A 26,796-nucleotide genomic window follows, 5' to 3' on the forward strand; every position below is an offset into this window, starting at 1 on the left:
TTCCTTCCTTGTATGGAAAACCTGAAATCACGAAAAGTTTTGGATATCATATTTAATGGAAATATCCATTTGGAACAATTCTGAATCCATTTGGACAAATCCCTCCCCAATGTCTGTATCTGCACAGAATAATTCTATATATACTCACTCCTTTACCCAGCTTTATTTTTGCAATCATTGGCCATAGTTATATACTTCCAGTTACAGAAGTATATTAACCTTTTAACTGTCAAGTTATTTTGATGATTTGGGTGCATAAATTGTCAATTTTGTTTTATTTCAAAAATCAAATGTTTGCCTTGTAGTCAAAAAAATCAAAAAAATTACGCGCACTTTGAACTATCCTTTGAAACCTTCAGTAAAATGCTACCATCTGTTGGACTGAAGCCGAAATAAACTTCTCACAATATATATTCAGGTATAACAATACGATGCACTCAACAAAAATTAGCCTGAGTAATACTCGGGCATAACATTTTGGAATACCAGTGCGGTGCCCGAGATTAATTCGGGCATGACAGTTAAAAGGTTAAATGATGAAAATATTCAAGTTTCAGCCATGTCAAATTTAAAAAAATATATATTACTTTTAACACTTTGTGATCTCCCGTTCCCTATACTTATATTTTAGAGAGTTTTATAATAGTTATGAAAAAATAAAATTATATGAAGTTTCACTTCAATATGATAAAAATTGACTAGGCTATTTAATTTCAAAATTTGCAGTTTTTGATATCATTTTCAAACTTGCCTTCAGGGAATGGTTATTCAAGTTAGAATAATTTTAAGAAGTAAATTTAAAGGAAGCGCAGTGCAAAATGTGTACGATTTAATAGGCCATACAACGAAATCATTCCGTACCCACATCAGACTTTTAATATATGCATTTAAGTGGAAAGATACTTAAAAATATTTAACTTACAAAATACAAAACACACTTCCAGAGCTCAACCCATATGGTAGCTTTATTCCGCTTGGTATTTTTGAACATGAAACATTGCTACTTAATTCAAACATGTAGTAACATGAGCCAACAAGTGATCGTCTTTCTTCTAGAATTTCAAAAGTGCCCTGTAAAGTAGAAAATTATACAAACCATCATAATTTTATAGACTAAATATAAGGAATTAAAAAATTCAACTTTTCTTAATTTTTCTAAAATTATAAGTTTTTCATTAAATTAATATTTCTAATAAACTAACGCGGCCGAGCGGTAAAAGTTGCTGAACACTGGTAGTTCGGTCCGAGGTTCGAATCCCGCGAACGGGCTGGCTGCATGGGCGTTTTCGTGGTTTTCCCCATGTGTAATGTGTATACGAGCCAGTTTCCCTTAGAAAGTCCTCCATGAAGGCATCCCTCCTCTTAGGCAATTAGCCCTCGAGGCTTTGCCATAATCACACACACACACTCTAATAAACTAACTATTATAATATTATACAAAATATTTATGATAAACATTAGATAAAACCTTGGACTTTAACACTTTCTCATAGCTATTAATAAGTTATTGCACCATTACTATCAACAATGCTAACCTATATACTATATAAATGATTCCATATCATAATGCATGAAAAAAAAGGAAAACACAGTTTATGCATATCTTTAAATATAAATGCAATCTGAGGAAAATTTGAGCAAGGATGCAATATGCAATCTAATGCTTTTAGTTATTTATTTTTGATGATTGGTTTTGAAAATTGGTTGTTGTTTTAATAATTTTTTTTCCCACTATTTTATTGCATGTTCCAATATAAAAGTTACCGAAACTTTTTATTTCATAAAGCTACTGAAATTAAAATTTAATGCAATCATTTTTAATTAATGTATTGTTATGAAATGTACAGGTGCGGTAAGATGGCTTCCCCACAAAGCAGTTTTGCAGTTGCCACATTTGGCGAGAAATTGCCCATTTGGAGACAAAATTGGCGATATGCCATGGACGGATGGAGAACCTTCTGGACTGAATTCTTACCGGTTTAGCCCAGAATTTTCTTGAACACAAGCCGAAAGTTATATAAACCCTGCTGGTCCACAGTCAGTTAGAGTGTGCCTCATCTAGAGGGCGAGTCAGAGTGCGAGATAGTTAGTATCGAGTGTGTGTGCCTCGTCTAGTAAGCTGATAGTCAGTCATTGAGCGAGTGTCTCGAAGTCTAGCGCCGAGTTGGTCGTCGAGTGCATCGAGAGAGTCTTTTAGTGCATCGTCGAGTTTTGTCTTAGATTGTGCTGAGTTGAGATCTATACTCATCGAGTGCATCACGTGGAGAGTCTCGAGAGTACGTGGAGTTCCGAGAACGACCAAGCAGAGTTGGGAGCTGTTCACAAGTGCTTTGCAGTGAAGCTGTCTCCACCATTATTGCCTGACAGTGTGAAGGCTGTGTCGCTGAATGTATCAGCATGTTTATAACAGTTCGACGACTGTAAAAGTGATTTTGGAGCTATCTGATTAATATTGGTAAATAAAGTGTGTTTCGATACTTCATCAATAGTCGTCGTTATTCACTCCAAAACTATGAACGCCGTACGAATGCGAAGGAACAAAATAATGTAACAGTATTTTTCATATTTAAAAAATAGTGTTTCACATTTAAAAGTATGCCTATGTGTGTTACGGACATGTCTTAGAACAATTTTAAATTTAATGGAATTAAAAGTTCATTAAGTTATTAAATTAATTAATGGAATCATTTATGTCTTTTTATGTATTCTTAATAATTTGTATTTATTTTCGTATTTAAAAATAGCATTTTAATGATGCCATTTAAGAAACACATAACTGACTAGAAGTAACAGATTGCATACTATATCAATTTGATTTATTGCCTCCATGAAGGCACTCCTCCCCTTCGGTACATAGCCCACATATGCTTTACTATATTTAACATTTTGAAAACGGGATGGCCATTATAGTGGCCATAGAGTCCTCTCTTTGAAAAGACGGGGTTGTCCACTTTAGTGGCCATGTCTTTTTCCCCATTTCCAGGCTGAAAAGTGGGGTGAAATGTCAAATTTGACGTCCTTGGGGTTTTAACCACTTATCTCTTTCAAAGGTCTTCTTTTGGCGACATAGATGCACCCCTCTGAGAATCCATTAAACTACACACAAGAATCGTGGTTGTAAATAGGAGGTGTTTTCTTAACGGGGGGAAAGAATTCGGTTCAAGATTCCCCGTCCTTTGGTAGCTTTTACTGCTACCAAAGCCCCGGCCTACCAACCTAATTTGTGCTTGATTTCTAACTATGAAAATTAGAACCTCACCAAAAGTCAGTGAAATTATACAATCAGGATAGATATGATAGATACAGCATCAATGCTTGAACTTCTAATAATTCTAAACTTCAATCGTCATTTGCTAGTTAAATTTTGGTTGAATGGCAGAAGAAGTAGAAACGGAGATGCTAAAACCTTCACTGATATAAAATTAGTAATATATGCACATTAAAGGACAGCTATTTAAATTTTTGAAATTTTATAAGAAATCTGATACAACAGCAAATGTAACAAAAATAATAACAATGTGAAAATAAATACAATGGTAACAATCATTCATTTTATTAATAGCTACTAGAATTCAGGTCTTGACAAATATATTTTAAATTATGATTTTAAGGACGTAATGAAACTACACTTCTGAAGAAAATGAATTTTAGAATGGTAAAGTAGTTTAATTCTTATATAAAAAATTATCTTCGTAGGTTTATTTAATAAAGATAAATGCCCTGATTGGCTATCAAATCCAGAAATAAATGTGGATGATTTTTAGATAACCTTTTAGCTTCTGTAACTTGACTGATAAATTTGATCTTTGGATGACGGAAAGTTTGTATCATGATTAAAAAAGTGATTATTCTAAACCTTATGTTTACATAAAAATATACTGCACTTTGAAAGAAAAAAAAAAAAAAAAAAAAAAAAGAATCTTTGATGGTTGTTGAATCACAAGTAATGACATCATGAGATTTTTTACTCATATATGGGGCAGTAAACCTTCAATGCAAGCCAGTAAACCTTCAATGAAGGAGCTGATGAGAGAAAGAATGGCTGACAAGTTGGAGTAAATTTCACATATCTCGTACTGAATAATGTGAACTCCATGTAAAATGAAGTATATTAGCTACAATAAAAGGATTATAGTTCATATCCATGTTGTGCCCAAATTCATTGTGCAAACCAGCAAAACTCCTATGTTTGACATAAAACTGGTTGTATGAAGCCAGAGGACTTTCATTTGATTAAGTATTGCCTATAATGTAATGTCCAGCTGGATAATCTAAATCTAAACCAGTAAGATGTTTTGATCTATTTTAAATATGAACCAGGAAGATTTACTGAAGAGAAAGAAAATATTAAAATCACAAATAATGAAATGTAAAGATAAATTCAACATGGAAAATGTTACTTTTAAAATGTTTGCTTTTAAAGAAGTATAATTTATTCAGTAGTGAATTGACAGAGATATTTGATCAGTTATATACAAAATGTGAGGAAAATGACATACAAAAGTATATTGAGGAGCAGTTTAACATTCAAGAAAATCTAGATGAAGTAATCCTAAAATTAGCAAATCTGAGGTACTTAAGTTATTTTTTGACATCAGAGATAAAAGCTGAGGGAATGACTTTGTCGAATGGTCGAAAGTTACAGTATTTAAATTGTCATTAAAAGTGATGCATATTATATTGTGCAATCAGTACTGATAATAGAATAACAAATATGCCACAGCATGGAAATTACTGGAGGAATTGGAGGATTGATCATGAGTTAATATTATCACATATTAGAAGACTGATGTCATTACCTTCAATTCAAAATCAATTGGCTTCAACAATTGTGAGTTTAATGGACATGGTGAATGAAGTTGTTCATAGTTTAGAGGAGTTACAACAGAGAAAGAGAACTTTGGTGCTATATTGTATTGTTAGTTTATGTAGTTTTACAAAATCTGGAGGCAGAGACTGTTAAAGAAAGAGGAAATTCCAAGATTAAGTGACTTGATAGAGTTTTTAAAAGAATACATTAAGGCATTATAAAATAATAAAACATAAGAGGAAATGATTATAAGAGTAATAACAAAGTATATACATTTATTGCAAATGCTAAATGCACCTACTTTCAAGATCACAATTTGCTAAAGTGAGCAAAATTCTTCCAAATAGACTGGCAGAAGAAAACAGAATATGTAATAAGTAATAATTTATAATTCAACTGTCTTTCACACATGCATACAGTTAAATATTGTAAAAATATACACAAATGTAAACTGTGTGGGAAACCTCATCATAGCATACTGCATATAGAGAAGTTAAGAGGATCAGATTATAAATCATTTTCTTCCCCACGAACCACTCCACTTATTCCTAAAACTCATGAGTAATCAGTTCCAACTCCAAGCTCAAACAAATTATCAAAATCTACAGTCATCTGTGTGAGTACTTCGAATACTAATACGATTTTACTCTCTTCTGAAGTAATTAAGGTTCCTAATGCAAAGGAAGAGATAGCAAAATGCAGATGTTTGTTGGATATTGGAAATCTAAGGTCATTTATTACTAGAGAGTGTGCAGAAAGATTGGGTTTAAACATGAAGGAGAGTGCAATTTCAATTTTATGTTTAGGCACATTTAGCACCACTGTGAGTAACGGAAGAGTTATTTATTATTTACTCCTTAATTCAACAGCCCTTTAAGAGTTTCCACTACAGTTTTCATAAATGAAAATATTAGTTACAACTTCCCTTTTGACTCTTTAACCTGCAAATATTAGTGATAATTTTAATGATCTGGTTAGTGGATAGATCATTTTATAAATTAAGCAGAGCTGACATTTTATTAGATATATATGTGTTTTTAGCATTAATAGATGTAAGTGTGGTAGAAATTTGCATTTTGCTGTGAATTTAAAAGTAGATTGGATTATTATAGAAACACCAGCTTTTGAGATGCCTAAGCAAAATAATCCAGTGTCAATAAATTATGTCAGAATAAATATTGAGGAATTAGTCAAACCATTCTAGAAATTAAAGATTTGCAGCTCCATAGAAAAGAAGAAAAATTACATGAGGTTCATTTTCAAAAAATCTCATACTCGAAATAAACATGGAAGATACTGGGTTCCTTTAAAACCTAATAGGAAAGATTTGGGTGATTCTCACGAAATGGCTTTCCACAGATTTCTTTAATTTGAGAAAAGACTTTCTTCAGGGCCAAAAATTTATAATCAGTACAGAAATTTCAAGTAAGAATATTTATTGCTGGATAGCATAGAATTAATTTCACTAATGGATTGTTAATTGGAAAATGAAAGCATTCATATACCTCACCATTTTGCAGAACTGCCTGTGTGCCATAGTTGACAACGAGGGGGTTAAAGGAATTATCAGCTCATGAAAGTGGGAATTTTCCTAAAACCGCTAAGGGATTTTTATGTAGATGATCTGTTGACAGGTGCTGATAAGGGTCATTCCCACTGGGATTTATCTGAGCTAATGGATTCCCACTGAGATTTATCTGAGCTAATAAATAGCGATGCAGGTATCCATTCAGTTATGTTTAGCAATTTTGATATAAATTATAATAATGATCTGAAATAGTTATTTACTCTTATGCTTCCATTCAGTCATGTTTATCATTTTTTATATAAATTTTAATAATAAAAGAGTATTATATGAAATTAACCTTTCATCTAAATTAAAACATCAATCTTAGATGGTTATTTACTATTATACATCCTTTCTTGCGTTAGGGTTGCCGCAATTATTTTTGGCAGCACTGGCATCAACAATAGCCCTCAAAACAGAATAGTACTGGTAACTCTCCTGTACCTACTCCAACAGCAGATGAAGAGTGTTTATACTCTTCTGTAAATGCATTCTTATAATTTGGGATTTTCTAGGAAAACAGAATTTCTCTTGGCTTAACCAGTCTGGATCAGTCCATCAAAGTTTATGAACTACCAAATCAACTGGACAAATAGTGTGAAACATGATTTGCTAGGTTCTCCTATCCTTGAATGTGATTCCAATATTCAATTGAACCAATAGACTGAGTCTATGATAGTTTGTTGGCAGCAAATGTTTCTATCTATCTCTTAAATTCAGACATTTGCCAAGATAACAGCAGCACACATTTAACCGTGGTTTTATATGAGAAATTTTTTTGCCATCAGCAGTTTTACATAAATAGTTTAATGATTAGCTGATCTAACATAAATAGCTGCATTATAACCTTTCTTTGATGCACACAAAACTCATGTCAGAGTTATGTATAAAAGGGTATTTCTACCCTTTTAGAATTAATTGTTGAATTTCTGTACACATAATCCTCCACTTTTCCCCCGATTGAAACTGGATCATCCCAGAGTTTAAATTTTCAAAGCTCTTGAAGAAGAACAAAAGGTGTAATCCAACCCAAAAGGATCGAATAATTTTGCTATTGATGATGATATAGTATTGTTACGAATTTGGTATTTAAAAAGCTAATGTTAGTTCAATTATAAATTAATTGGTTTTATTTCCCACGCAGTGCAGCGCGTGACGAATATTAAAAGAAGAAAGCTAAGCCATAAAATTGAAAATACAAGAGCGCGTGCATTAAATAAATAAATATCTCTTTTTGATTTCGGGAAAGTACTGGAAAATTCTAGCGCGTGATTTCAAAATCTTATAAAAGGAGGAAAACATCTGTTTGTAGTAGTTGCTTAGTTTGTTGTTGTTTAGAAAACTGCTCTTGTTGATTGTAGCGAATTCGCGGATTAGCGTTCTTTAGCTGTTTTGAATTATGTTCTATTGAACATTTGAGTAGTTAAAAGATAACTACTGTGAGATATTGTAATACTGCATGATAATTTGAGAAAATTTAAGCATTTTTGTTGTGATAATAATAAATTTTTGTTTATTTTTCATCGGACTTGTGCATTCATTTTATAACGAACACGTACGCACGCAACAGTATGCTTCGTTGGAATGTCTTGACAATTTAACGTCACAGGTTTGCAGAAGAATTCATTTTTATCAGGCTCTTGCTGAAGAACTTTTCTGTAAATCATATGAAGTTTATCATTAATTAACTCTTTATTTTTCTGTTTTCTAGAACTGTCATTTCATTTATAAACCATTTGCTGAGCTCAAATCCATCTTTTTAAAGCAGTTTCATTTCAGCTACTAGCTCAGAACCCTCTTGAACATTATAGGGTCGTTCCCACTGGGATTTAGCTGAGCTAACGGACACAATTGACGTAGTCGACCCATCTCCAAAACCAGTTTTTTCCCATAGGGTAGCAAGTTGAAAAATATGAACTGCAGGCATAGTGGAGCTATGCTCGACACTGGAACTGGGATTTATCTGAGCTAATATTGAAGCTAATATATATAATAAACGAGTATTGTATGAATTATTATATCTGAGATAATATAATAATTCATATAATACTCTTTTATTATTAAAATTTATATAAAAATGCTAAACATGACTGAATGGAAGCATAAGAGTAAATAACTATTTCAGATCATTATTATAATATATATAAAAATTGCTAAACATAACTGAATGGATGCCTGCATCGCTATTTTGCTACCGAGTTTTCGCTATAGCATAATTTCATCTCGTTGGTTATTCAAACATCACTTTCAATAATGAATGATTCCTTTTCTTTGAAAAAATTCTCGGTAAAGTGCAGAATCATCCACTTATTTATTTGCCGCTTTTTACAAAGGTAAAAATAATTAGATTTTTGTCAATTTTCTTTTACTTTTTAAGTGAAAATAGGGCAATGTGTACACAGATAAAGTCAAGGGTGTGCGCAGTGCCCTTTTTGTGCAATTCTAGGATTTTTTTTAAAGTAAAAATAGGTCGATGTGTACATGGATACCGAGTATGTCCAATTCTTAAAAACGTGTCAAGCAGTGGGTGATTCTGCACTTTACCCAAAATTCTATTGCAGACTTTTCGTAATGGGCAATTCCCAAATTGTTAAATTCATAGGATATCAAAAAAGGATTTAAAATCAAAAAGGATTTAAAAATTTAACTAGTATTTCCATTACGTCTTAAGAAATATAGAACTATATAAACTTACGCAATATGAAATCAGCGAGTACACTAGATTTGGCGCGCTGTTAAATGGACGCGTTTGCTAGATTTGGCACTTTTGCGCATACATTTTCTCTGCAATTTTTTTCCGGTCCTCAAAACGGAATAGTACCGAGTTACCTATACACAAATCAATATGATGTCAAATTTGTGAAATTCTCTAATGCTGTTTAAAGCAAAAGCAGACTGTTGTGCACATGGGAAGAACAACAGTTTCCTTCTATGTTCAGTAAACTCTTTTCACTAAAAAGGTCATCACTGAACTAAGGGAGATCATTAGAGAATCTGGCATTGTACATATCATATGAAGTGATATAAATAGGCTACCATATTTGTTGCTTCAATACACATATGGTGACTGGCATTCCGTTAACAGAAAAATACCAAAAAAATTTTTCCACATTTAATTTCCATTTTGTTATGAAGTGTTTTACACAGAAAATTTTTCAGAATGTCTTATTTTGATTAGGCAAATATTTAATATTCGAAATACTAACATTTGCAATTAAAATATGAAACAGACTGAATTCATTTATGATGCCTATTATTTTCTTTCCTTATTTCATTAAGCCAACAGAGAAATCTGAAACTTTCAAATGCATTTATAAGTATTCCATCAAGAAACTACTTAACCAAAGGAGATAGTACTGAGAGAAACAATACAGGGGGCACTTATCTAGCTCATTTAGTGCAGGTTATTCCGCAAACAGTTTTCCAATACTTATTCAACAAACGAGGGCATTCGTTTTAGAAAACAATTAATTAAGCTAATTTCCAGAATTTTTTTAAAAACCAGGATCTTGCATCTCAGATGAATAAAGCTAGCACCAAAGATCTGCTATTCATTAGTAAACATACAATCAATAAGAATGCACTGAAGCTAAATTTTCTTATATGCACCTCATTAATGAAAAAAACTTGCTGCAACAGCACAGAAGCAGCTTGACTGTAACAGTATAGCTCTGTGTTGATGTGCTATGAATTTCTATTCTAATACCTAATTGTTTATAATCCACTTAACAATATCAGGAAGTTGTCATCCTAACCAATAGTAATACTTTATGACTACATGTTTAAATCAACATAAATTTTTATTCAATCAAAGCCTATATAAAATATAATATCAAAGGGGAAGAAGGGGGTCTGCTTTTTATGATACTAAATTTATAATTAGGATACCAATTTCTGAAGAATTCACAAAATCAAGTCTTATTAGCCGAAAAAGATACTTGAATTAAACCTTACAAACAACTTTGTATAATTCCCTTAATACTTGAATGGAAGTTTAATATCTTGACAGGAAGCTCACCAACTAAATCTAGTCTGTACGTGAAAAAAGTAACTATGAAAAACAGAATCTCCTGTTCTACAGCAGCATGGGTTGTTTTTAAGAAATGCCCATATTTAACTCACTTATGGATGACTTAAATTTGTAGAGCCTTCTAGTCTAAGTCTAAAAAGCTTCACATATTATCATTAACTAATTAGTACTAACAATTTCTTTTTAAGTAATTTTTCATTCTCACATTGCTGGAAAACTGAAAATGATAAGTTACAGTTACACAAAGAAAATGTCTACTTACTGCTAAAACATCAGGATCACAGATTATCATGATCTTCGTAACTCTTCCAGTTCCATTGCAGTGCTTATGATAATTTTCACCACCATAATATGATAAAAGTATCCAGTCAGCTAAAAGAAAGATGATATTTGGTATGCACACTTTTAAGCATTTAAGTGTTTAATAGCATTAAAAAATAAAACAAATACATGACAAGTATTTATTTATTATAAGAATATACTATAAATTAGACATTTTTCTGAGAATATATTAATAAATAAAACTTCGTATGTATTTTATTTAAAATATACAAATTTTTAAAATTTTTTAAATGATTTATTTTAATGAAAAACCATTCTTAAATTTACTTTTACTTTTCTAAACATTTTAGTTTTATAATAACAATGACTAACATTAACAGTGTTGAATTAGGTAAATAATTCCCTTAAACATAACTGGAATTCAATTTGGTAAACTTCGCAAACCTAATAAAGTAAAATTCTTATAAAATACGTAGAAATATTTTATTTTGTAAAAATACATCAGAAAAAATTTAAAGAAAAAGAAAGAAAGAAAAGAGAGATGATTAACACATTCAAGGCAGAGCCAATTCTGATACATTTTCTGTTCAGTTCAAGAAAAGTTCTTAGCCAGAACTGAAATACACAGAATATAAACAGAAGATAACACACCCAAAATGGTGAAATACAGTATCAATAATGACATTTCACAAAACATTGGTTGCTTCACTGTTCTCAAATTAAAATAAAAAAAAAAATTTCGACTTGCGATACTGCGATAGCTTAGAGGGGGGACAAGAAAAAGCACACAAGGTTTAAAAGTATAAAAGTATTGTGTATGTTACAACAGAAATGTAAAATTATTTATATTCAGAAACAGATTCAGGAATGTCTTAATGTTTTGTGAGATGTATAAACCTTGTTTAAAAGTTTTCATTAAATTATATTAATTCACTGTTTGAGTCTTAAACATTATCCTCTGTTTTTAATTGTTAGGAGATTTAAATCCTAGCTTGTCATGGTGATTTAACATATTATTGGTCAAACTCTAAAATTTTGCATTCAAAGAACACAAATCTAATGTTCAAAAAGGAGAAATAAGCACATATTTGATAGCTAATCACAGATGAACACAATTTTGAAAACTGACAATTTACTTTGAAGATTATCAATAAAGCTTCTTCAGTTAGTGAAATGGATTTCAATGTAGTATTTGATAATCACAAAAATTTATTTTCTTTAGTTAATGACCTTGATTCGAATCCAGTTCTGCCTAATACTTTCAAATTTCTAATGTCTTAGTTTTTCACATATAATGATTATTTTCTTTGACAGATGTTTCTTTCCATTCTGGAGCAAAAAAAGGAAATCAACTAATTGTTCCACTTACTGCTTCTGATACAAAATAGTTGTCACTCCTTCAATTTTTGAAGAAATCATTCTGTTCCAGAAGAAGATGAACCACCTATGTCTGATCCCCTCTCAAAATCAATAAACTTTAATTCAAATTTTATGCCAAACTTAAGTTGCTTTTTAGTTTCATATTAAATTGAGATGTTTAAACATATTCTTTTTGTTGTATTCCAAGTTGCAATGGTTTTATACACAATTGCGATATATTTTGCCTTAAATATATATGCTTGTAGAATTTGCCAGCAGTGAAAGAACCTGAGGTAACATTGCTGCAAAATTGCTAAAGGGAATGATGAGATGCATTTGGTAGATGACCAAAGCAGTGTCAAAGTTGTGCCAGATGCTGAGTTTGTGTAATTCTCTGATTTTTTTTTTAATGTGAAAAGAGATTGCTGTGTACATAAAAAACAGTGCAAAAAATTACAAAAGGATTTTGTGTTTTAGTTTTTATACAAAATTTTTATTTAAGAATTAAAATTTGTATTTTAAATTGCTAAGGTGGGTTTTCTTTTTGTATCTTAGTAATTAATGTTTGCCGATTTACAATAAATATCGCTATTTTGTGCAATAGCAATACTTTGCAACCTTCTTTAAAAAAAATTGCAAAAATCATTAGCTTGAACTTAATAAGCAAATTTTACCTTTTCAAATAAAAAAAAATTGCATTAAGTTGATTGAGTTAATATGTAGGTACTTAATTATTTATTAATAAAAAAATAGCCAATCCATACAAGATACAAAATTAGTATTTATGCAGTATTTTTAAACCATAATAAAATAGTAACAGTAATTGATATTTTAAGAAGAAACCAAATAGAGATAGATATATACTGCTAATATTAGTTTTCATATAATTTGAAATTTTGAAAATTTTTATTATAGAAATATTTATGATGCAAGTCAATGTATGAATAGTCAAATAGGAAGCGAAGAATGGAATCAAATTCAAAGTCATCATTAAGTTATCTTGGGTACATTTCAAAAAAGAACAAAATTTGATAGCACTTGAAATTGCATACACGGGATTACTAACTAAAGGAAATAACAGATCATCAAAAAATTTTAATTATTAAACTAGATATCTTAATAAATTGCACTTGAATTCTCCAGTGTACCTCTCACAAAGGTCTTTAAACCTCATGTGTATGTGTATATATATATATATATATTTAAATTTAAACAAATTTATGTAGTTAAATTTAATTTTTTTAATTAAACTCAATTTATTCTTATGAAACAATATATATGTAAATATAGTAAAATGTAATGCATTGTAAGTGTAAATATAAAATGTAGTGTAATGTAATATCAGATGTAAATATAAATATATACTTATATATACAGAGAGAGAGAGAGCAGGTTCCATATTGATCTGAAATGAATGCAGCTATTTTTACAAAAGATAATGATAAAAATTAGCTGCTGAATACCTACAACTCATTTAAAATATGAATTAAAAGATAACTTTCTGACAAAATATGTCATGCTTTCAAATATTAATTTTCTTCTAAAAGGTTCAAAGCTTTACCAAATATAACTCAATGTTTCACAAATTCTATGCTTTGACATGCTGGTTGAAGACATGCTTTCTTTATCTGCACTATATTATTTTTATTACTGTTCAAAAATCAGTTCATCAACAAAGGTACAACAACAAAAAAGCACAAAAATATTTATCAAAAAAAAATATTATGAAGCACTGAGTTTAATTTATCTCATTATAAGCTGAGTGAGTGACAAGATGTCGTACTGTAAAAATTATGCTATGAAATATAAAAATTGTTTAGCAAAGTGCACAAAATGAAAAAACATGTGAAACAATAGATTACTTTGCATCCAGCTTTTTATTTAAAAATCTGCTAAGATCATGTTAAGCATTTGATGATCAATAGGAAGACATCTCCCTTTTTTGGCATTACTGCTAATCCAGAGTGAATCTGCTAATTCTAGAGCCCCCACTCTCAATGAGAAAAGGAATTAAAGTATTTATTTAACTGACCAGAAGGAGAAAAAAGTAACTGTTATAGTGTTTGCATCATTTTAGGCCTATGTGTATATAATTTGGAAACATCATCAGACTGGAAAACTACTACGCAGTTCTGCTAAGTTATCACTACGAATGTTTTTGTCCAGTTACAATAGAATTTTCCTAATAAATCTGGTAAGGAAATTGTTACTTTTGCTGCTGATTTTCTCTGACAAGCATAAATTGGATGAAATCAAATCTGAAAGAAAACGGTGGATTTTTGTCTCTAGGGAAAAGAGCAAACTCTGAAAGTCGGTACTCGCAAACCCAAATCAAAAGATACAATGGGCTAACTTTAGAAATAATACAAAGAAAAGTTTGTTTTTAATGGAATGAGCTGTAAAAAGGTCATCCTAGCCTTGTAAGTTTTCTCATGTTAGATTGCCGTGAGGTATAGCATGATCATATGGCACAATTGGGAAGGTGCAGCTTTGCAGATTGCAGACTTGCATTTGCAAGAGTATTCTGTGCCTGCGACTTTACTTTTATACAGGGTCAAGTAAAAACAAAGCACACAAAGAAAATCTAGATATTTCGAGCTTTTCGTTTTGCTTTCTTTTAATTAGGCCAAATAATTTGGTTCAATTAATTATGAAGTTTTACAATATTTCACAGTGAATAAGCCCTGTGAAGAAGCCGCAGTACACAATATGGGAACCACTGGGTTAAACTGTAAGTAGTGAAATGACAATGAACATTTAAGTAATACTGGTAATGACAGCACTGTTTCTTGTTTCTTTCCTTTCCATTTCTCAGAATTTGTTATTTCATCATCTTTATTAAAATTTCTCCAAGATCTGGGTCAAAAGTTGTTATCTTTTATAAGCTAAGGTAGGCCATACCATCACAATTTAATTTTTTAAAGGGTTTCTACCTTCTGTCCTCTCGTCAATAAGTTCGAAGGATTTTCATGGCTGGGACAATAATTCCACCAATCTGGATCAGTTTTCATTTGGGTTTCAGCACCATGTAGAAATCATTGCACTTTTTTCTTGTTCTTATTTTTAATATTTGATAAATAATCTTTTGCTTACCTTTTTTGATGATTTTACAAGACGCTTGGAATTCTTTGTCATTTTGGTTTTCACACAAAACTTTATTTTTACAACTATTTACAACAAAGCTGTTTACATTAGAACGCTCATCATTTTACTTTTATCGCCACTACATTTTTATCAAAATCCGTAATGCAGTAAAACAATATAACGAGCATAAAAATAAAAAAGCCACGCCCTCTCGAGGCCAGTAACATAAACTGTAACACCCCTCTCGATTATCATATTATGAAATTAGTTATTAGGGATGCATAATATTACATAAAATTATGGATACATGAGTAAATATAGAATATATAGTTAACAAGAATAAGCAAAGTACACAGCAAAAGGTAAAACCTTTAGTATCAGCCAGGATAAACCCACAACATGTGTTCAGTATTTTAAAGGCCAAGTATCAGACAGCTATCTGCTCCAGAATAAAATACCTAGAAGACTTTCAAATGCTTGGATGTTTGGCATTTACATTACTAGCTCATAAAAAGTTGAACCCCAGTCAGATTATTTTCAAATAGTACTTTTCATTAGTTTAAGTCACTAAGCTTCAGTTAAATAACACTTAATTCAAAGTTTATATGAAAAAAAAAAATTAAGAATTCTTACAAAAGTGCTGACAGATCTACAGAAACTCATTTAGATAAAGCACATCAAAAGCTTAAAAAAAAATTTCGATACTTACTACCCCGCATTACATCAACCTGGTCATACCTCCCTATAGTATGAGTTATATTATTTTTTTCTATCTGCACAGCACCAATACCAGAGTCTTTTCCATCAATTTTATCACAGATGCTAACTTTATAGGTATATTCAGGTGGATCAAAAAGATCTTGTGTTTCAAATCTGAAAGAGAAACTAACTACTCAAAAATACAAAATGAGAAAAAACGTAAATACATAATGCAGAACTATCAGTTGCTCATAAATAATAATAAAAAAATAATTTCATAAGAAAATTTTTAAAAAAATTTAGGTGACTGATATTTAAATTTGGTACTTTTCTGTTTTGCCAGCGCAAGCAATAAAATCGCCAATAATGGTACAACCGATGCCAAAAGGAATATTCTCGCTGGTAACCTTTTACGCCTCATTTTCAAAACAAGTCGCAGCTTTTTCTTATCAGATTGATTGTTTCTTTCAATACTGGCATATCATTACACAGAATTTTTATCAGATGGTTCAGTTTTATGTCTAAGGCAATTTTCGGTAATAAAGTCAATTAGGATGCAATCACAGCGCTTACCTGAAGCCGAAAATATAGAAAAGGTAAAGTCAAGGGTTAAATTCATCAATTCTAATGAGAATGCATTAGCGAAGTAAAGCACTGCAGTTTTACATAATTTCTGAGTAAGCTATTCGTACGAATTGAAATATTTCTTGCATTTAAACTTGTGTTCCAAATTAAGATTTAACTTGAAATTAATGTAGATAATTACTGAGAGCATTAGATTTTTGTAGAGTAGTTTACGTGAGATGAGATCGCTTGGGGTCACGTGATATGAACCGACGAATCAGGATGTTGAACCATGAAAGCATAGTAAATTCTTAAATAAATGCCTTTTTACAAATTTGTTGTCTTTATGGCTTTTTATAAAATTTTAAGCAATATTAAAATGTTTATGCCTTCTTTTTTAAAAAGAATTCTTAGAACTAACATTTTTTAAATATTTTTTATGTGTATACTGTATGTTGTCGCCAATAAAGTCTGCTTGGCGAGATTTGCGCCGGCGAAACGGAAAAGTACCTTAAATTTGTATAGCCAACAAATAGCAATCACTGAAATGATAGTTACATGTAAAATTGCATAAATCTGCATGCATTGACACGAGTGTGGTCATAAATTTGATTTTATTAAGCCCTATAAATTTATCTCTACCCTGAATCAAAACAGTATGGATCAGAATGTTCAGTACAGTATGTTTATTATTGACATTATTATGCCCACTCTGGCTGCTGTCTCATTGTGCATGCGTACACATGCACACACACAAAAAAAAGGAGTTGCAATTGGAGAACTTTTTTAAACACTTAAAAAAATCTGTTATTCACAAATTCTCTCACACTAAATGCTGATTCAATATGTCATTTAATGCATTAAAATGGCACTTTCTGATTATATGAACTTCCAATGAAAATTCGTGAACTTGTTGGCGACTCTGGAGAGCATTCAAAACGTGTCGATGACTTTAACAAACAAATATCTGTTTGATTACCTTTAAATTCTATATCAAAGATGCATTACAGCCATCTATTTTTTTTTACATTCTTCCATACAAAACAGGTACACCTCATTTTTTTTGCACTGTTGTTATTTCCATGTATGTAGCAATATGTTTCTGTTTTTAAAAAAAATTTAGAAAATTGAAAAAAAAAATTGCACACCCAAAAAAAGTAGAGAATTGCATTATTTATAACCTTGTACCAAAATTCTTTCAGCAAGCCACCTTGTGCTCTATGAATGCAAAAAGATTTGGTGAGCACAAGATTTCACTAAAGACAATGAAAACTGCACGGTACGGCCCACTGAAATTCCCATGGGAGAGATCACAATATGGAGTCATGCTAGTGAAACTATTCAGAGAAGTAGAAAGTTGTCTGGGGTAAGATACGTGCATACCTGGATTGCTACATAAACTCTGTTTCATCATCGGTTGCCACGTAAATACTTTTTGGAAACATGATGTGTTGACTCGTCAATACTTCTTCATGGCTTTATGGTAAAAGTACAGAAAATCTGAAGAGACTTTAAAAATTTATAAAACTGTTAATATTAAAATAAGAAATAATAATAAAATTTTTAGTCATTCAAAATTTAAAATCAAAATGTTAGATACAGTACAAAGTCCAAAATCCAGACTCGTCGGGACTTCGGCATGACTCCATATTGTGATCTCTCCCATGGGATTTGGGATTTTTCCGGATAATAGATCATCCGTTTAAATCTACAAGATGACATGTAGAAATTATAAAATAAAACATATGAAATCACGATTTATGAAATAATGAAGTATTTATGATCTAAAGGGTACCAAAATTTACAAAAAAAAAGTTTAATACAGTCAAACGTCGTTTATCCGGACTCGTCGGGACTTCGGCGATTCCGGATTATCAATTTTTCCGGATTATAGATCATCAGTTTAAATCTGGTAAGATGACATGCAGAAATTACAAAATTTAAAATATGAAACCATAATTTATGAAACAAAGAACAATTATGATATAAAGGGTATCAAAATTTATAAAAAAAAGCTTAATATTTATTTGTTTACTTTATTAAACATTTCTTTCAATGTAAGTTGTTTAAGTTGCTTCGCTTCATGTGATAATACTTTCTCTTTAATTCTATTAAACAGACATAATTTCTTGTTTGGTTACAATGTTCTGCTGTTCAAGTCCTATAATTGCTTTAAATCATATCAAAGACGGAGTACATGACATGAAATACTACATTTAGTAAGGAATTATAAGCCAAATAAAATAAAAACATCTGCCGTGAAGATAAGGATAGTGCTGACAGATCAACTTCCAATTCATTACCCGCCACGGCGTTCCCCTCCCCCCCGCAGAGCAGCGTGAAATTGATAAACAGATTTCGGATTTCGAAACATACTTTCGCTTTGTAAATCTTTTACATATTAGTAAATATATATCGGAAATTCTATTTGACATAATCCAAAGTTCAAGCTTACTTTTATAAAGTTGCTCTAACAGTCTACAAAAAATAATAAGCCAGATCCAATTCGAAGATTAAGGAACAACGCAATCTGCAACATTAACTGAATTAGATAATTTTAGCTTAGCTTATACCGTCCGTTATATATTAAACGCACATGTGCACACACATAGTTGCAGCCGTAAAGGTCTTACGCGCCCGCGTAAACACCTATGCGTCAAAGCGACGCATGCGCAGAAAGTTTGTAGCTTTGAGGTCCGGATTATGCGTGTCCGAATTAACGACTTTTGACTGTAATTATTTGTTTACCTTATTAAACATTTCTTTCAATGTAAGTTGTTTAAGTTACTTCGATTTTTTTTTGCTAGTACTTTCTCTTTAATTCAGTAGACCGAGATAATCTTTTGTTTAATTACATTGTTGAAGTCCTGTAACTGCTGGTTTGAGGATTCCAACTAACTTGTCAATCAAAGTTTTCTCATTTTCAGTAACTTCTCTGTCACCTTTGTCACAATTGGTAGCAATATTTTCTGGATCTAGAACCATACTACAGATTTCGCCATTCATTAATTGATTGATGATTGAGAAGCACTGTCATCACAATGAAAAACTTCTTTTATATCATCTTCATTTATTACCTCTTCTCCACATTTCTTTACAAAATCCGTTAACTGGAAAATTTCACTTTTGTTTTGGGATATTAGAAAACTTTTAAAATTAGCGGCTGTCATCATCAAATTTAACTATCCTTCACTACACATATTTGGCTCTGCAGCATGAGCTTGGTGACTAACGACAGGTTGTTCCGTTAAATTTTATCTTGCTTCTATCACACACTGAGACAATTAAGCCTGAATTGTATTAGTTTAGTTATTTATTATATTTATGTCTATTTCTTGCACATGCTTAAGGCTTGAGTTCTGAATAAATAAATTTCCACATATACTTAAACTTTATTGAAGGCCGGTGCTAGATATCTTACCGCCTGATGCAGTCTCTGTGGGTCCTGAATTCTGCGACTCGGCACAGCCACGCAAGCACTGGCACTGGTTCTGGGTTTATGAGAATAACAAATCAGTTAATTATTCAAATAGCCCTAAATGTAATCGTTGAGTCTATGAGTATCATCAACAAAATCTATTTTTAGCATATGGAAAAAAATTTTTGGTAAATTTCTTCTCGTCAACATATTTTAACGCATTTAACTGAAATCTGTAATCATCGCCAAGTGTACTGTCAACATAAAAGGTTACCACACTCCTTTATTATTCAAATGCTAACATAAAAAAATTGTTTAGGCATCGCCACATGAGTCATTACTCAAGTTGTCATGTTTTGATAAACATGTGGTAATGAAAGGAAAAGTATAATAAATAATGATTCGCCAGGTTGGCGTCAGACCAACGATGTATCTATGTGAATTTCGGTTTGAGGATTTTATTTAGTGTCGAAGTGAAATTAAGAATCATGATTCTCCAGATGTTTTATTAAGCGCGGAGGGGGAAATCAAATGCACATGCGTAAAGCCTATGAGAAAGATTTTGTTGGTTGTTTTGAGGTGCGGATTTTAGAGCATTCCGTATAATGGGCGTCCGGATTTCGGGCTTTGTACTGTACTATATATTTCAATGTATAAGCTAAGAATTTTTTGAATTTTTCTAAACCGAAATTACAGAGGTTGGCTTATATAAAGATCTGCTAATCTTGCAAAAACACATAGGTATTTTTCCATTAGCTGGGCACAGGCAATAAAGTCTCTGTCAAAATCTGAGTTTCCAAATGGTTTGTAAAATTCACTTTCACTCATTGGAATGTCTAGATGCATATCATCATTACTTTCAATATTTCCAAATTAAAACTTACATCCTCTTCATACAGAAAAGTGTCTTTGCTTCCATAGAGTTACTGAAAAACCAAAGTTCCGTCTAAGCTGTATAGGTATGTGGCCGCATACTAATTTTTCGAAAGTTGCGCAGCAATTTTTGTTAAAAATTTGACTTCAATAACACAGGCAAAGAACCTCCCCCCAATGCACACACACATTTGCACATTTGTATTATTTTGGAACATTTTTGCTCCCATATACAAGGCCTTGCAAGTTTTCAAACAATGCCCAATTCTCAGACATGCAAAACAGGCTTTATTTTTCCTTAAAATATCCCTTTATCCCTCAAAAGACATTTTTTGGCATTTAAAACAGTCTTGACAATAACATGTTTTGCCACAAAATACACAAGCAGGTTTAGCTTTAGCACCCAACACTAGATTATAAGCCATCAGGGCAGAAATTTCATCTTTTGAGAACTTTTGATTTTTTATTTGAAATTTCATTTGATTTAAAGCCAGCTTTAGATAAAGGAAGTTTTCTTCACCCTCAACTTCTAGGCAAAGAAACAACAACAACTGGGACAGCTTATCACCATATGAGTACTTTTCTTCTTTATTGATCACTAGATTACATAACCAAACCCACAACAAATTTTCAGGATGCATGATTCCACTTGTCAATAGTTATAACAATTGGCTCTAAAGACCTCAAATACAACTAAAATTTATCATACCGCTGCATGATGTTCATCTTCATTTTCATATTCATAGCACTGTTTACTACCACTGATAGCAGTTCACAAACATAATACTCAACAACTAGCTCTTGATGGCCAAACCTTGTTTTTAGGCTATCAATGGCTTTTGCAGTTATCAGCAGTTGGCAAATAGCTATCTACAATTTCTTGGACTCTACTGCCAACTGTCATGCATTGGATGAGATACTGAAATGTATCTTCATAACCGATTGATTCACCATCATCAATTTTACTGAACTGACTCTATCATTAGGATTCCCAGCATATATGCCGAGGAAGAAGGTCGCACGTTTAACGTGCTCCCGCTGACTCAGCCAAATTCGACGGAATTTTAATATGGATATTTCAATAAATGAGGATGGGTGCAGTGAGGATATTGTGAATGAGCAACCCTCTGTGCAAAATGAATTAGCGATTGACTTCACTTATCAAGTTTTATGAACTGAAGTAACAATTCGAACCATTTTAGAGTCAGAAGGTCTTCATAAAGCGGGCCTCGACTCCATTTGAAACCACCAGTTTGACTAGCTCGACAGGTTAGATAAGTTACTTTTCCATCAGAACAATACTGCAAATTTCCTGGATGTACAAATTTTCCACCTGCCAATCGACCAGAGATGTTTTCTTAAAAATGATTGAAAATAAAAGGATAGCTAAAGAAAATGAGATTAAAGAGAAGGAAGCAATTCATTTAAAATGAATTAAACAATCTAATAGTATCGGAAAGGCCATTTCTGCGAAAAAGTGCAAAGGGCAGCTAATTGACTTGGAGGATTTTATAAAAACTGCTTCTAGGAAGCAGGGTAAGACCCCAGCAATTACCCTAGATGATGACTTAAACTCTAATGTAAATGTGTGTATTGAAAATGCAAATTCATCCAACATGGCCACCGCAAACACTTTGTAAAGGTCAAAGGTGAACCCAGTTACTAGTTGTAAAATGTCAGAGGTCAAACCTAGTAGTAACAAATATGAGTCTATCAAAGAATCTTTGTTACACAAACAGAAAACTTCTTCGACTGCAGTTTTGGTTTCCCCCGGCAACCAGGAGTTAAAGAGAGGAGAAATAATTCTAGCAAGCATGTGAAGAGAGTCCCCCCACCTCTCCGCAGCAACCACAGAATATTCCAGCTATTCACATAAAATCAAGAAAGCAGCGGAAGACGCAAAAATCATTTTTGCATAAGATTTTTCCGAATATTAAGACCAAACTCACTGGCCCCTTTTGAAATTGTTTGTTCAAACTGAACTTGAGTTCCCGGAGGTTACTCGCTGGATGGAAAAGGCTGGCATTCAGTATAAGGCATTATATCTACAGCAGGACCAACTGATGAAAATTTTTCTGGTCAAAACAGAAAACAAGGACATTAAAGGTGAAGTCGATAGGCTTTAACTCCCTGAGTGGCTTGGCTTTTTCAGGAAATGACATTAAAAATAATCATATATACTCGACTGGTGTTTCGTAAAAATGGCTGGTATTTTGATTCAAACTACTTGAAAAGCAGGCCCTCCTACATATGGTTATTATTAAGGACATTCTCCCCTTTGTTGAATTTAGGGAGTGAAATTGGTTTTTCTCCCCATGGCATCTTCAGCAGAGGATTGGTTGCTAGAATGATATTTTATTTCCTATTTCGCTACTTTATAGTTTGCATACTAACATCTAGGCTATATATTATTCGTAGCAGTTACGATATGTGTCGAATACAGAAAGTTTGTCAATATGCATCAGTAATAGAAACTACAGTGGTGGCCAAAATTGTGGACACTTTTGGAAATTTTTATGTTTTTGAACTTTGTATGCTTATAGAAAACGCCATGTTTCACAAAATCCAAACTTGTATATATCATTTTAAAGAGAATTTATTACTGAATTCAATACAAAACACAAAATTCAATTATTTGCAATACAAAAAAAGTTAAATGATAATAGTTATCGATATACATTAGTACATCATGCCAGGAAATAATTATAGCCTCAATTAGTTCCTTTTTATTTGATGGGGGCCTCATTCGAACAAGAGTTTTAAAACGGTGTCACAAATTTTCGATAGGATTGAGGTCAGGACTGTGTCCTGGCCATGACAACAATTTCATGCCCTTTGTACGAAACCGCTCTTTTGATATTTTGACTGTGTGGCAAGGAGCAGAATCCTGCTGAAAAATAAACGAAGCATTGTTGGGAAAGAGATCTCTGATGGAAGGTAGAAGTTTTGGTTCTAGAATAGTGTCAATGTATTTTCTGGCATTCAGTGTCCCATCGATGACATGAAACTGACCAATAATATCTGCTGACATGCATGACCAAATCATAACACTAACTGGGTTTTTCACAGTTGATTGAATGCAGTCAGTATGTAGCTCTTCTCCTAGTCTACGTCTTACATATTTTCGCCCATCACTGCCGAATAACGATATCGTAGTTTCATCACTCCATATAACTTGTGACCACTGATCATCTGTCCAATTAATGTGTTCCTTTGCCCACTGTAGTGGTTTCCCCCCCCCCCGTTGCTGAAAATTAAGATAAGGCTTTTTTCGTGGAATTCTACCTCTCAGTCCAACATCTGTTAATCTTCTCCTGATTGTTCTTGAACTGACAGAAACACCAGCATCATTCAGATCACTTCTGATGGCCGCTGATGACATTTTTCTATCTTAGAGACATAATCTTTTTATTCTTCTGTCATCAATAGATGTGGTACACCTTTTTCGGCCTTTTCCTTCTTTGTTTTTTATTGAATTTGTCTCCTGATAACGTAAACAAAACTTTCGGACTCCAGATGTAGTCATTGAACCACTCACCTGTCTTGCAATTTCAGCATAGGAAAGACCACTTTCTCGTAACACAATAAAATTACATCTCTTTCTACGTGTCCGATCTACTCTTTTATTTGATGTCATTGCTTCTTGACTAAATATTAAAAATTTTTACAAAAATTCCTACTTGTAATTGCAGTGTATATGAAACAGGTCCTCCTTCTACAGAACAAAGCAAAATAATGAATTGTTTGAAGTGTAAACACGAAGTCAGCTTCTACTGGCAGTTACTAACATTTGATTGGTTCTCAGAACAAGAACAGTGATTGGCCAGGAAAGCTAGATATTACAAACCACTTCATAACTGTGCTTTTTATTTATATTAAAGTACATATAACTTTTTTTTGTGTTGCAAATAATTGAATTTTGTGTTTTGTATTGAATTCAGTAATAAATTCTCTTTAAAATGATATACAGTCAAAAGTCGTTAATCCGGACTCGTCGGGACTTCGGCGATTTCGGATTATAGATCATCAGTTTAAATCTCGTAATATGGCATGCAGAAATTCTAAAATTAAAAATATGAAACCGCAATTTATGAAATAAAGAACAATTATAATCTAAAGGGTATCAAAATTTACCAAAAAAAAAAAAAAAGCTTAATATTTATTTGTTTAATTTATTAAACATTTCTTTCAATGTAAGTTGTTTAAGTTGCTTTGTTTTATGTGATCATACTTTCTCTTTAATTCTATAAACAGACATAATTTCTTGTTCAGTTACAAAGTTCCGCTGTTCAAGTCCCGTTAATTGCTGTGCCGAGAATACCGACTAACTTGTCAATCGAAATTTTTTCGTTTTCACTAACCTCTCTGTCACATTCTTCATGTCTTTATCCTTTTTTTGCAGCAATACCACTTTTTGTTTGTTGGACATCGAAACATACTTTCGTTTTGTAGATCCTTTGGAAGTTCCAGCATCGGAAATTCTATTTGACATAATCGAAAGTTCAAGTTTACTTTTATAAAATTGCTCTTACAGTCGGCAAAAAATAATAAGCGAAATCCAATTCGAAGTTTAAGGAACAATGCAATCATTAACATTAACTGAAATAGATAATTAGATAATTTTAGCTTACACCGTCTGTTATACATTAAACGCGCAGGCGAAAACTTATTCTGCACTTGCGCACACGCATATGCGCAGTAGTCAAGGTCTTACGTGCACGCGTAAAACGCCTGTGCCAACGCGGCGCATGCGCAGAAAGTTTTTAGCTTTGAGGTCCGGATTATAGATCATTCCGGCTTATGGGTGTCCGAATTAACGACTTTTGACTGTATACAAGTTTGCATTTTGCAAAACGTAACATTTTCTGGTACAACTCTGATATACGCCCTAATTTTACCAAATGTGGCGATATGTGTTCTGCGCTGGTTTTTGCCGCGATTGCGTGTTCTATGGCAACCCCGTTGACGTTGAACATTCTTTAGCTGGAGCTCGTTGATTCGCGTCTGTGTCTGAGAAGATGGGAGGGAAAGATAAAGAAGTTGTTGAATTCAAGTTCGGCAAAAGGAAATATCATTGTGGCCATCTTGTTGAGGGGTATTTGGAGGTGTGGAAAGAGGGTCTGAGAGATTATTTTTAATACCTGTGCATGATAGAAGTAGGGATTTGTGATTTTATTTATTTGTGAACCATAGTATGAATTTTCTGGAGTGTGTCTGGCTGTCATGTAAATACGATAGTGATTACGTGGCGGTACGAAATTGGCATTTCTGCTGCTCGAAAAAGCATTAATTCATGGTAAGTGCATTTTATTTTATTCTTGTTCTTATTTTGTAGAATGTTATGTTCATTGGTTATTTAGTATGTATTTCTGTTCTTGTTATTTTTGAAACAAAACGCTGTGTACATGGTATTATTTGAAATTTATTGTTATTATGTTATTTTACTAAAGCGAGGTGTGCATAGATCGTAGATTCGTTCCTTGCCTAAATTGTGCAATTCGTAGATGTTTTTTTAAGTTTAAACAGGATGCTGCGTACACAGTATTCTTTGAAATTTATTGTTATATTAATTTATTAAAGCGAGGTGTGCGTAGTTCGTAGATTCGTTCCTTGCCTAAATTGTGCAATTCGTAGATGTTTTTTTAAGTTTAAACAGGATGCTGTGTACATGGTATTCTTTGAAATTTGTTGTTATGCTAATTTATTAAAGTGAGGTGTGCGTAGTTTGTAAATTCGTTCGTTGCCTACATTGTACCATTCATAGACTTTTTTTAAGTTAAAACATGTCGCTGTGTGCATGGATTCTTGTCAAATATTTTTAGTTAGAAACTTTACGTTTTTGCTATCTAAATTTTTTGTTTCGGATTTTTAGCTTAAATCGTGTGTTCAAAACGTAGTTTTTGCATGTGCGAAAACCTCGTTTTTGGAGACATTTTAGGCTTAAAGTTCGAAATATAGACAAAAAATTTAGATAGTAATATGGCAGCGTGAAGTTTCTCGCCAAAAATGTTTGGCGAGAAATTTGGCGACTTGAGGGCGCATATCGGAGTAGTTCCCATTTTCTATAACAGGGTTCGTACACATTTCTGAACACAGAAATTAAGTACTTT

General features: G+C 32.3%; 1 protein-coding gene across 2 annotated transcripts in view; it reads right to left on the reverse strand.

The window, feature by feature from the left end:
* Nucleotides 1-26,796, reverse strand: part of LOC118180483 (cation-dependent mannose-6-phosphate receptor-like) — a 51,615-nt gene that overhangs the window by 9,933 nt on the left and 14,886 nt on the right. For both annotated transcript variants that reach the window (XM_085813622.1, XM_085813621.1), the window contains exons 2-4: nt 15,842-16,005; nt 10,670-10,779; nt 923-1,071 (exon numbers count right to left, since the gene is read on the reverse strand). In XM_085813622.1, coding sequence (XP_085669748.1) covers nt 923-1,071; nt 10,670-10,779; nt 15,842-16,005 — 423 coding nt within the window. The remainder of the gene's footprint in view (nt 1-922; nt 1,072-10,669; nt 10,780-15,841; nt 16,006-26,796) is intronic.

Source organism: Stegodyphus dumicola, chromosome 3 (genome assembly GCF_044657685.1).
Source record: "Stegodyphus dumicola isolate Sdum_Otavi_A_Nest chromosome 3, ASM4465768v1".
NCBI classification, from domain to species: domain Eukaryota; kingdom Metazoa; phylum Arthropoda; class Arachnida; order Araneae; family Eresidae; genus Stegodyphus; species Stegodyphus dumicola.